General features: G+C 36.9%; 1 protein-coding gene across 1 annotated transcript in view; it reads right to left on the bottom strand.

Annotated features, from left to right (window-relative positions):
• Positions 1-12,394, bottom strand: part of LOC143043055 (deoxycytidylate deaminase-like) — a 38,185-nt gene that overhangs the window by 12,659 nt on the left and 13,132 nt on the right. The window contains exon 3 of the mRNA XM_076215550.1: positions 5,031-5,166. Within this exon, the coding sequence (XP_076071665.1) occupies positions 5,031-5,166 (136 nt within the window). The remainder of the gene's footprint in view (positions 1-5,030; positions 5,167-12,394) is intronic.

The following is a 12,394-nucleotide window of genomic DNA, read 5'->3' as shown; positions in this document are numbered from 1 at the left end:
GTTGATGCATACAGGCTAGATGCTTGGGAAGAGCAATGTCAGAGGTTGATGCATACAGACTAGATGCTTGGGAGAAGCAATGTCAGAGGTTGATGCATACAGACTAGATGCTTGGGAGGAGCAATGTCAGAGGTTGGTGCATACAGGCTAGATGCTTGGAAAGAGCAATGTCAGAGGTTGATGCATACAGACTAGATGCTTGGGAGAAGCAATGTCAGAGGTTGATGCATACAGACTAGATGCTTGGGAGGAGCAATGTCAGAGGTTGGTGCATACAGACTAGATGCTTGGGAAGAGCAATGTCAGAGGTTGGTGCATACAGACTAGATGCTTGGGAGGAGCAATGTCAGAGGTTGATGCATACAGACTAGATGCTTGGGAGGAGCAATGTCAGAGGTTGGTGCATACAGACTAGATGCTTGGGAAGAGCAATGTCAGAGGTTGGTGCATACAGACTAGATGCTTGGGAGGAGCAATGTCAGAGGTTGATGCATACAGGCTAGATGCTTGAGAAAAGCAATGTCAGAGGTTGATGTATACAGGCTGTCAGAGGTTGATGCATACAGGCTAGATGCTTGGGAAGAGCAATGTCAGAGGTTGGTGCATACAGGCTAGATGCTTGGAAAGAGCAATGTCAGAGGTTGATGCATAAAGGCTAGATGCTTGGGAAGAGCAATGTCAGAGGTTGGTGCATACAGGCTAGATGCTAGGGAAGAGCAATGTCAGAGGTTGGTGCATACAGGCTAGATGCTTGGAAAGAGCAATGTCAGAGGTTGATGCATACAGGCTAGATGCTTGAGAAAAGCAATGTCAGAGGTTGATATATACAGGCTGTCAGAGGTTGATTCATACAGGCTAGATGCTTGGAAAGAGCAATGTCAGAGGTTGATGCATACAGGCTAGATGCTAGGGAAGAGCAATGTCAGAGGTTGGTGCATACAGGCTAGATGCTTGGAAAGAGCAATGTCAGAGGTTGATGCATACAGGCTAGATGCTTGAGAAAAGCAATGTCAGAGGTTGATGTATACAGGCTGTCAGAGGTTGATGCATACAGGCTAGATGCTTGGGAAGAGCAATGTCAGAGGTTGGTGCATACTGGCTAGATGCTTGGGAAGAGCAATGTCAGAGGTTGGTGCATACAGGCTAGATGCTTGGAAAGAGCAATGTCAGAGGTTGATGCATAAAGGCTAGATGCTTGGGAAGAGCAATGTCAGAGGTTGGTGCATACAGGCTAGATGCTTGGAAAGAGCAATGTCAGAGGTTGATGCATACAGGCTAGATGCTTGGAAAGAGCAATGTCAGAGGTGGATGCATACAGGCTAGATGCGTTGGAAGAGCAATGTTAGAGGTTGATGCATACAGGCTAGATGCTTGGGGAGAAGATTTTTGTAAAAGTTAACGACGACGGACGACGGACAACGCCGGACGCAAAGTGATGGGAAAAGCTCACTTGGCCCTTCGGGCCAGGTGAGCTAAAAACTATATTATGACGAAAAATGTTCAAAATAAAGATTTAAAACTTTATCTTTTGACTTTGATATAGATAATTGATTTGAGTGGGTGCTTTAAAGTCGTTTCAGTGACACACGTGTTTTAAGCGTAGTTTTACTTCTTAACTTTTTCATTTACAACAGTCTAGAAAAGAAAACTGTCGTTATGAAGAAATGTATTCAAAAGGTTGGGAAGATCTGGGAACAATGTACTCCTTGATTGAGAGTAACCCTTCAATGTAATGACTACACCTTAAATGAGGGATCAATTTCTAGTGATCAAAACTTTTGTTTTGTTGTAAAAACCACTTCTAAGTACAAAAGGGCAAATATTTTTATTTTGAAGAAACTTTCCCAAAGAACTGTACACCTTTCCGGTATTATATGGTTAAAACATGTCCAAGAATTTTGTTATATTCCGGGACTTGTATCTTCTTTTTTTTAAAGTAAGTGGCCCCTTCTTTTAAAGTTGTTTAAAATATAATAAATTTTCCCCCTTTTAAGTTAAAAAGTTCTTCTTTTTAAAAGTAAATGTCTAGTGTTTATTCATTACAATGTAGACTCTAAGATAAGTTTAAGAGAATAATCATAAACAACAAGTGGGAAAAATCATCTTATTTAGGGGTGTTGTGGAAAAAAGGAAAATTTTAAACAAAAAATTTATATATGTTACTTGGCGAAAAAAATAATAAAGTGGCGAAAAATATATTTTTTTGGCGAAAGAGGTGGCAAAAAAAACTAGAGGCTCTCAAGAGCCTGTGTCACTCACCTTGGTCTATGTGCATATTAACAATAAACACAGATAAATTCATGACAAAATTGAGTTTTGGTGATGGTGATGTGTTTGTAGATCTTTCTTTACTGAATATTCTTGTTGCTACAATTATCTCTGTCTATAATGAACTTGGCCCAGTAATTACAGTGGAAAATATTTCCTAAAAATTTACAAAAATTAACAAAAATTTATGAAAATTATTAACAATTGACTATAAGAGCAATAACTCCTAAAGGGGTCAATTGACAATTTTGGTCTTGTGACTTATTTGTAGATCTTATTTTGCTGAACATTATTGCTGTTTACAGTTTATCTCTATCTATAATAATATTCAAGATAATAACCAAAATCTGCAAAATTTCCTTAAAATTACTAATTGGGGGGCAGCAACCCAACAGCAGGTTGTCCGATTTGTCTGAAAATTTCAGGGCAGAGAGATCTTGACCTTATAATTAATTTTATCCCATGTCAGATTTGCTCTAAATGCTTGGTTTTTGAGTTATAAGCCAACAAGAGGCTGTCACAACGACAGCAAACCGGATTTATTAATATTTATTTGTGTCCTGGCAATATCACAAGAACCATTACTGATGAATGGTGAAAGTGAAAATCGTCAATATCAAATTTGACCTCCATTTTGTCATCAGTATCAACATATTAAAATTTGAAAAGCTTAGATTGAATGGTTCATGAGTAAATGCAACAACGTGAATGGAAACGCCATTTTACAATCTTTCAAGAACCATAACTCCTGAACGGTAAAAGTCAAAATCGTCATTATTGAACTTGACCTCTATTTTGCCATCAGTAACAACATATAAAAATTTCAAAAGCTTTGGTTGAATGGTTCATGAGAAAATGCACCGACACGACTGGAAACACCATTTTTCAATCTTTCAAGAACCATAACTCCTGAACGGTAAAAGTCAAAATCGTCTTTATTAAATTTGACCTCTATTTTGTCATCAGTAACAACATAATAAAATTTGGGAAGCTTTGGTAGAACAGTTCATGCGTAAATGCACGGACACGACTGGAAACTCCATTTTTCAATCTTTCAAGAACCATAACTCCTGAACGGTAAAAGTCAAAATCGTCATTATTGAACTTGACCTCCATTTTGTCATCAGTAACAACATATTAAAATTTGGGAAGCTTTGGTAGAACAGTTCATGCGTAAATGCACGGACATGACTGGAAACTTCATTTTCCCAATCTTTCAAGAACCATAACTCCTGAACGGTAAAAGTCAAAATCGCCATTATTGAACTTGACCTTCATTTAGTTGTCAGTAACAACATATTTAAATTTTAAAAGCTTTGGTTGAACGGTTCATGAGTTAATGCACGGACAACATTTGATTGCCGCCCGCCCGCCCGCCGTACATCCCCAAATCAATAACCGACATTTTTGTCACAAAAATCTGGTTAAAAACTGCATTTTACCCCTATGTTCTATTGTTAGCCATGGCAGCCATCTTGGTTGATTGGCGGGGTCACACCACACATTTTTTTAACAATATACCCCAATGATGATTGTGGCCAAGTTTGGTTTAATATGGCCCAGTAGTTTCAGAGGAGAAGAATTTTGTAAAAGATTACAAAAATTTACGAAAAATTGGTCAAAATTGACTATAAAGGACAATAACTCCTTAAGGGGTCAACTGACCATTTTAGTCATATTAACTTATTTGTAGATCTTACTTTGCTGAACATTATTGCTGATTACATTTTATCTCTTTCTATAATAATATTCAAGATAATAACCAAAATCTGCAAAATTTTCTTCAAATTACTTATTTCGGGGCAGCAAACCAACAACCCGTTGTCCGATTCATTTGAAAGTTTCAGGGCAGATAGATTTTCACTTGATGAACGATTTTACTCCATGTCAGATTTGCTCAAAATGCTTTGGTTTCAGAGATATAAGTCAAAATCTACATTTAACCCCTATGTTCTATTTTTAGCCATGGCAGCCATCTTGGTTGGTTGGTCGGGTCACGACACACATTTTTTAAACTAGATACCCCAAAAATGATTGTGACCAAGTATGGATTAATTTGGCCCAGTAGTTTCAGAGGAGAAGATTTTTGTAATAGATTACTAAGATTTACAAAAATGGTTAAAAATTGACTATAAAGGGCAATAACTCCTAAAGAGGTCAACTGACCATTTCGGTCTTGTTGACTTATTTGTAAATCTTACTTTTTTGAACAATATTGCTGTTTACAGTTAATCTCTATCTGTAATAATATTCAAGATAATAACCAAAAACAGCAAAATTTCCTTAAAATTACCAATTCAGGGGCAGCAACCCAACAACTGGTTGTCCGATTCATCTGAAAATTTCAGGGCAGAGATCTTGATCTGATAAACAATTTTACCCCGTGTCAGATTTGCTCTACATGCTTTGGTTTTTGAGTTATAAGCCAAAAACTGCATTTTACCCCTATGTTCTATTTTTAGCCATGGCAGCCATCTTGGTTGGTTGGCGGGGTCACGCCACACATTTTTTAAACTACATACCCCAATGATGATTGTGGCCAAGTTTGGTTAAATTTGGCCCAGTAGTTTCAGAGAAGAAGATTTTTGTAAAAGTTAACGACGCCGGACGCCAAGTGATGGGAAAATAATTGACCCAAGGGAAACCCTGTACAGGCTAGATGCTTGGGAAGAGCAATGTCAGAGGTTGGTGCATACAGGCTAGATTCTTAAGAAGAGCAATGTAATTTCTTCTTAACTTGTGTGTAAAAACTTTTATCATACCATAAAGCTGTTTTGTTTGTAAAACATCTGAATGTTCTCGTCCCCATGGCATTAAATCGTCATGACAACCAATTGGCATTCCATTATATCCAATTCCAACAATTTTGTTTTCCTCGTTAACAATACAAGCCCCTACCTGAAAGGTAAAGAGAAATAAAAGAGTATATTTTTTCTTTGTGGTTTTTTTTTATTGTATTTCAAGATTATCAAGTTACTGTCAGAATGTAGGAAACTAATAACAGTATTCCTTTGATACTGATATAACAATATTTATGATATTTGTCAAATGGTTATTTCTTTTATATTTTCTAATAATTCCTCTTTCTGCTACCTCATAACCTTTTGAAGTTAAAAGATATAAACTATTTAATAGTTGTTTTAGTTGTTTACATATTTATTCAGTACAGTATTTTCAAAACTATTATATACTAACTTAATATTCAGAAATTTTGTAGGCATTTATCATAGTGCCTAAGTGGTTGTTTAACAATGTTATTGCTAGATTTATTATTGAAATTTTATGATATGCTGCCTACGTAAATAGTAATGATAATAAAATTTTAAATGTGTAATTTTTTAATTTAGCAAAACCTTTTTCTTCACAATTGTAAAATTTCACAATGTTGAATTAAGCCAAAAATAAAATTTTCTTCATTTGATGTTGCCGACCCACCCACCTATTTTTGTTCTACAGATGTTTTTCATGTTCTGGTCATCATTTTCTTGTTTAAATCATATAAGTTATTTTTTGGTCCCAAAAATTCAAATACCTACCGACATGACCGACCTGGCCAACCTCACAATTCAGGCAGTGTTGACCTAGGAAATATTTTGATCTATTTTGGTCTGCATATAAACTCTGGTTTATCCACAATTTGTACTTTTACTTAGACAGCTGGTTATCTGGGGCCTGTGCTGTTGTCTTTGGTAGAAAAGTGTGATGATTTTGTATCTAAGGTTAAATTGTTTACACTGGTTACAGTTCGGCAGAAGCCTTATTTTATATATTTATATGATACTTTAATAAACATAGAAAAGAGTAAGATGTTTCGCGGGTAAACTTTGGGTCAGGTCAAATGTGAAGGGGTGTTCCAAAGGAAACTCAGATACGAGTAACGAGACACTTTGGTAGAACACCCTCCTTCAAGAATGGTACAGCTCCCATCGGGGTATATAAGCAGGAGAGAATCCTAGCTCAGGGTCGATTGTCATAAGTCTTCGGAGACATAAGACCAAGGTACGGTACGTTTATATTCGAGATCGCTGTCTCTTATATATTAGATATTGTGTTAATATTACTAAGTGTAATAAAGAACAGGTTGGTGCCTGTTAGAAATACGGACTTGTACGTTTACAAGTTGAACCGTATTGTACCGTATAGGACAAGTGTGAGTCTGTGTGACCACCTTGTAAGTACATAATTGTACCAAGAGAACAAGGACAAGTGTGTAAACTTGTAGGGTACATTATTGTACCAGGAGGACAAGTTTGTTCCTGACCCAGGACACATTTGTACTAGTGTATATATTTTGAGTAGAATAGTTTATAGATAGTTTATTAAAGATTGCAAAGAGCAGTTGTACATATTTTGGTTCATTGGCGTTTATTTATGAATAAAGACTGTTTGTTATATATTTTATAAATAGAACAATTTTGGATCCAGTATCAAACTGGTAACGAACACATTCTAAATAGAAATAGACACGCTTACCCTGTGTACATGTTACATAATTTGGTGGCTAGCGGTGGGATCCGAATTGTTCATTTTTAAATCCATAGTGAAAGATTATATATCCAAATTTGATCATCTAATAAACTTATATCCAAACTGTCTTGTGATAATTTACTGTTCACTTTTGCACAGATCAAAATTGTCCTGTTAACGTTTTAAATTTCCCACGGTTAAGTTACGATTATTATTTACATTAGGGATTAACGATCGATAGTGGTACAGGCAATATTTTGATTGGCATTTATTACGTTGTACATTTATGACATTGTGTTGATATTATTATATTGTGAATGCATAGTTATACCGCAAATTAAAGTACAAACATGTCTTTTGGTGATACAATCGACGATTACACAAAACAAATATATGATATGGAAGAAGGAACAACTTATAGAAATAGTTTTGTTTCGTCAACACCCAAAGATCAAGGTGTTTGTCAAAAATATAATATTGTATCAAGAAATGATTCGGGTCTGGGATCAAGAGGGTCCTCATTGTCAAGAAAGGGAGATCATGAAAAAGTTGATTTACCAACATTCAACAACCCGAATACGCACAGAACTGTTAAATTTTCCCAAATTGATTTGAGGGAAGGGGATACTTTGCCTTTACCCATAGACAGTAGTTACATTAGGGAAAAAGACAAAACTGACAAATCAAAGTACCGACATACTGATAACACAGATAATTCTGGTGTAAAAATCAAACCATGTCAATATGATGGTAGCACATCATGGACGGACTATTTGTCCCATTTTGAAATGTGTGCACTTGTGAATAATTGGTCGGAAAATCGAAAAGGGTTATACTTAGCGGTATCGTTAATGGGACAAGCACAGGCTGTACTTGGAGATTTACCAAGTGAGAAAAGACAAAACTTTTCCGATTTAGTCAGCGCACTTGAAGAGCGATTCGCACCTTCTAGTCAAACTGAGTTATACAGAGTTCGGTTTAAAGAAAGACGTCAAAAAGCCAGCGAATCACTTCTCGAATTAGGCCAGTCAATTCGGAGATTGTCCAACTTGGCATATCCTACTGCCCCATTAGACGTACGCGAAACTCTCGGGAAAGAGCAGTTTATTGATGCGCTCGTTGATTCGGAAATGCGACTCAGAATAAAACAATCGCGACTGAAAGGTTTAAATGATGCCGTGAGACTTGCTGTTGAACTAGAGGCGTACAATAAAGCCGAAAATAAAGTAAGAGAGGGACGAGGTTATTTACGGCAAACTATGAACGATGACGAGTTAGGTAGGGAAGAAAAGATTTCAAATAGTGACTCGCCAAACAAAGACATTGCATCATGGATGCAAACAATGGAGAAAAGTCTAAGTACTCTTACGACTGAAATAGCAAAATTAAAAACTAGTGGTACAAATGAGGGGTCTTCTTATAATAAAAGGAGATATACCCAAAGTAAGAGGACAAATAAGGGTTGTTACAATTGTGGCAAATTTGGTCATTTAGCAAGAGACTGTCGCCTACCCCGAAGAAATCAGAACAATTATAATGGAAATAAGGGGGATGGGTCGGTCAAAACATTAATGAAAACTAGGAAACATTATAATCGTAAGACAAAGGAAGGTGCGGTTACGACCGCATCCGAAGATGCTGGTATGTATGTCAAACTAAATGTAGGAGACATTGAAGCCAAGTTTGTGGTTGATACAGGAGCAACTTTGACATTGGTATCTTCCAAGTTATACGATATGTTGACTCCATTAGATAAATCATATCTAAGCGAAGTTAAGACAACTGTTAGGTCAGTGTGTGGCAATAAGCTAGAGCTTCGTGGAAAAGGCAGGTTCAATCTGCATTTCGGTCCAAATATGTTGCAATCTGAAGCTGTTGTGACTGATCTGCAAGTTGATGGTATACTTGGTTTGGACTTCATGAAACGACATAATTGTTTAATTGATGTTAAGAATGGGCACTTTTGTATTGGGGATTTTAAGGTAGATTTGTGTTTTCAGGGATCAATAGGCTGTTACCGAGTGGTTGCTTCAGAAGCGGTTGTTATACCGCCAAGGTCAGAAATTGTCATTAGTGGCACGGTTTGCTTAGCAGAAGGTCAAAAATTACCTGCTGACAATGCTTTGTTAGAAGCAAGTGAGCATGCAGGGAAAGACTACATTTTGACTGCTAAAACGTTGGTAAGGTCAGGCGAAAAAGTCCCTGTTAGATTAATGAACACAGAACTAGATCCTAAGACAATCTATCCTGGTACAACTATAGCCCAAATGTCTGGTGTTGAACAAGTACTAGATGGTAATATTAGTTCAAATGGACAGAAACATGACGGACTTAGACCAGATTTACAAGATTTGTTAGACAGGACATCAGATGAATTGACTTCGAAAGACAAACAAAAAGTAAAATCTTTGTTGATAGAAAATCAGAACTTGTTTGCTTCTTCTGATGTTGACTTGGGAAGGACCAATCTTGTAAAACACGAAATCAATACGGGAAACGCAAGGCCATTTAAAGAACCACCTCGTCGTACACCTTATCATTTGAACAAGGTAGTAAGTGACAACCTTGACAAAATGTTACAAAAAGGGATTATTGAACCATCCCACAGTCCCTGGGCGGCAGGGATAGTCTTAGTTAAGAAAAAGGACGACAGTTATCGCTTTTGCGTAGATTACAGACGCTTAAACAATGTGACCCTTAATAAAGACGCGTATCCTTTACCGAGGATTGACGATTCGTTAGATCATTTAGCAGGAAATAAATGGTATAGTACTCTGGACTGTTGTTCAGGATATTGGCAGGTGGAGCTGGCCGAAAATGACAAACACAAAACCGCTTTTGCAACGCGAAGGGGTTTATTTCAATTTCGGGTCATGCCGTTTGGGTTGTGTTGCGCTGCACAGACATTTGAGCGATTGATGGAAACCATACTATAGACTACGCGAATGAATTTTATTTTTACAGGACATTCGGTCTGGTAAGCATCCTAGCTTTATCAGACCGAATGAAATTTTACCAGACCAATTTTTTTTTACATCTAATTGTATATTATCCGACAAAAAACAACAAACATACAATGTATGACTTTGTTGTGCCCTACTCCTCCCCAAAATGCACAAATTAAAACAAAATGATGTAACAAGAGGGGATATTGTTATGAAAGTTGTGCACAATTGCTTGAATGCATTTCAGTGAAGAGTAATGTCCCATTTTATTGGATTTTGACAATGTTTGTGAACTAAACATAATTTAGAGTTTCTGTATAAAATATTATTTCCTGTTTCTTCTTTCTTTTTCATATATCTTTTGGTTTTCAATTCTTGTGGTTATATTTCATAGCTAAATTTTGTGATCTGCTTGGATTTTTATTCATTTATTGTATTTAAATCGGCAAACCCGGAATTATCCTTATCCGTTCCCAGAATCTGATCCAGTTTTATTTACATTTCCGGTTGTGCCAATGATGGCATCCATTGTTGTTTTTGACAGTCAGATATGTTTTTATCCGGATTTACACATTACTGGTTGGCGATGTTCGGCATAAAGCTAGCGTTTTGAACAAAATAAACATCGCTGTGATGAATAATAAAGATGAAAATGAATTTGAGATCGTTTGGCAATTTTGCTAGAATGTTAGAAAAATCCATGAAAAAAAACACCGGACATTCGGACCGGAATTCAACAAAATTTTACCAGACCGATCCATTATTCACCGGATTTGTCCGACGGTCCGACGTATTTCGTGTAGTCTGCATACTAGCTGGTTTGCAGTGGGAAACATGTCTGGTTTACATTGACGATATAATCGTTTTTTGAAAAACACTAGATGGTATGCTTGACAATTTAAGAGACGTTTTTGCAAGGTTTAAATCGGCTGGTTTAAAGCTAAAGGCAAAGAAGTGCACCTTGTGTACCACCAAGGTTCGTTTCTTAGGACATATTGTCTCTGAGGAAGGAATTTCCACTGATCCCGATAAGATTAAAGCTGTTAAAGAGTGGTCCACCCCTACAAATATAACCGAAGTTCGTTCCTTTTTAGGTCTTTGTGGGTACTACAGAAAATTTATCAAAAACTTTGCCCACATTGCTAAACCGTTACACAAAATAACAGAGAAGGAAACTAAGTTTGTTTGGACTTCAGAATGTCAAGAATCTTTTGACCAATTGAAAGGTAAATTAATAAACGCACCAGTTCTTGCATATCCAGATTTTAACAAAGAATTCATTTTGGATACTGATGCAAGCAATTTGGCAGTCGGAGCTGTCCTGACTCAGACATCTGATGAAGGACTTGAACATGTTGTGGCTTATGCTAGTAGTACACTTTCAAAATCAGAACGAAAGTACTGTGTGACACGCAAGGAGTTGCTTGCTGTGGTTTGTTTTGTTAAATATTTCAAACCATACCTATACGGTAGAAAATTCACAGTAAGAACTGATCACGGATCATTAAAGTGGTTACTTAACTTTAAGAACCCAGAAGGACAGATAGCTAGATGGATAGAGACACTTGGTTCATTTGAGATGCAAATTCAACATCGACCAGGAGTGCAACATAGGAATGCAGACGCACTTAGTCGCATTCCTTGTAAACAATGCGGTTATCATTCCGGTTTAGAAAAAGGGACTGAGACTAAAGACCAATATGACACTGTTAATGCTATCACCCGTTTTGATGATAGTAATGACAAAGATGATGACAGTGAAGATCATGATCTGTCTTTAAAGGAAATTCAAAATAATGATCATGACTTGAAAATAGTGACAGAATGGGTAGAAAAAGATGAACGTCCTGATTACAAAGATATTTCTGATAAGGGATTTTTCTTGAGATCACTTTGGAATCAATGGAACAACTTAGAGTTAAGAGACGGACTTATTTACAGACGATTTGAAGACCCTGCAACCAAAATTGTAAAAATGCAGGCTATCATTCCTTTATCAGAACGCAAAAAGGTTTTACAATTTTCCCATGATGATAAATGTTCTGCTCATTTGGGTATCCATAAAACTTTGGCAAAAATTAGACAATCTTATTATTGGCCTGGGTTACAAAATGACGTCAGGACTTACATAAACGGATGTGACAAATGTGCAAAGCGAAAAAGTCCACAAAAGTCCAAAAGAGCTCCAATGGCTTTAGTTGAAGCTAATGGACCAATGGAAAGGATAGCTACAGATATCCTTGGTGAGTTGCCAGAAACAGAGAGTGGTAACAAATATATCTTGGTAGTTTCTGACTACTACACAAAGTGGACGGAATCTTTTGCCATGCCAAATATGGAAGCTAAGACTGTGGCTAAGATTATAGTTGAAGAAGTCATTGTAAGATTTGGTGTTCCTCATTGGATTCATTCAGATCAAGGCAGGCAATTTGAAAGCTTGTTGTTTCAAGAGATGTGTTGTATTCTAAACATTAAGAAAACACGTACCACTCCATATCATCCAAAATCTGATGGTATGGTGGAAAGGTTTAATAAGACTCTTGCAACAATGTTAAGTTCATTTGTGGAACAGAACCAGAGAGACTGGGATGAATACATTCCTTTTGTCATGATGGCATATAGGGCATCCGAGCACGAGACGACTGGACAAACGCCAAATAGTCTCATGTTAGGTAGGGAACTATCAACTCCTTTGGACATCATGTATGAAATGC

Source organism: Mytilus galloprovincialis, chromosome 8 (assembly GCF_965363235.1).
Source record: "Mytilus galloprovincialis chromosome 8, xbMytGall1.hap1.1, whole genome shotgun sequence".
NCBI classification, from domain to species: domain Eukaryota; kingdom Metazoa; phylum Mollusca; class Bivalvia; order Mytilida; family Mytilidae; genus Mytilus; species Mytilus galloprovincialis.
Note: the sequence above shows the minus strand (reverse complement) of the source record. Positions and strands in the feature narration are given on the sequence as shown.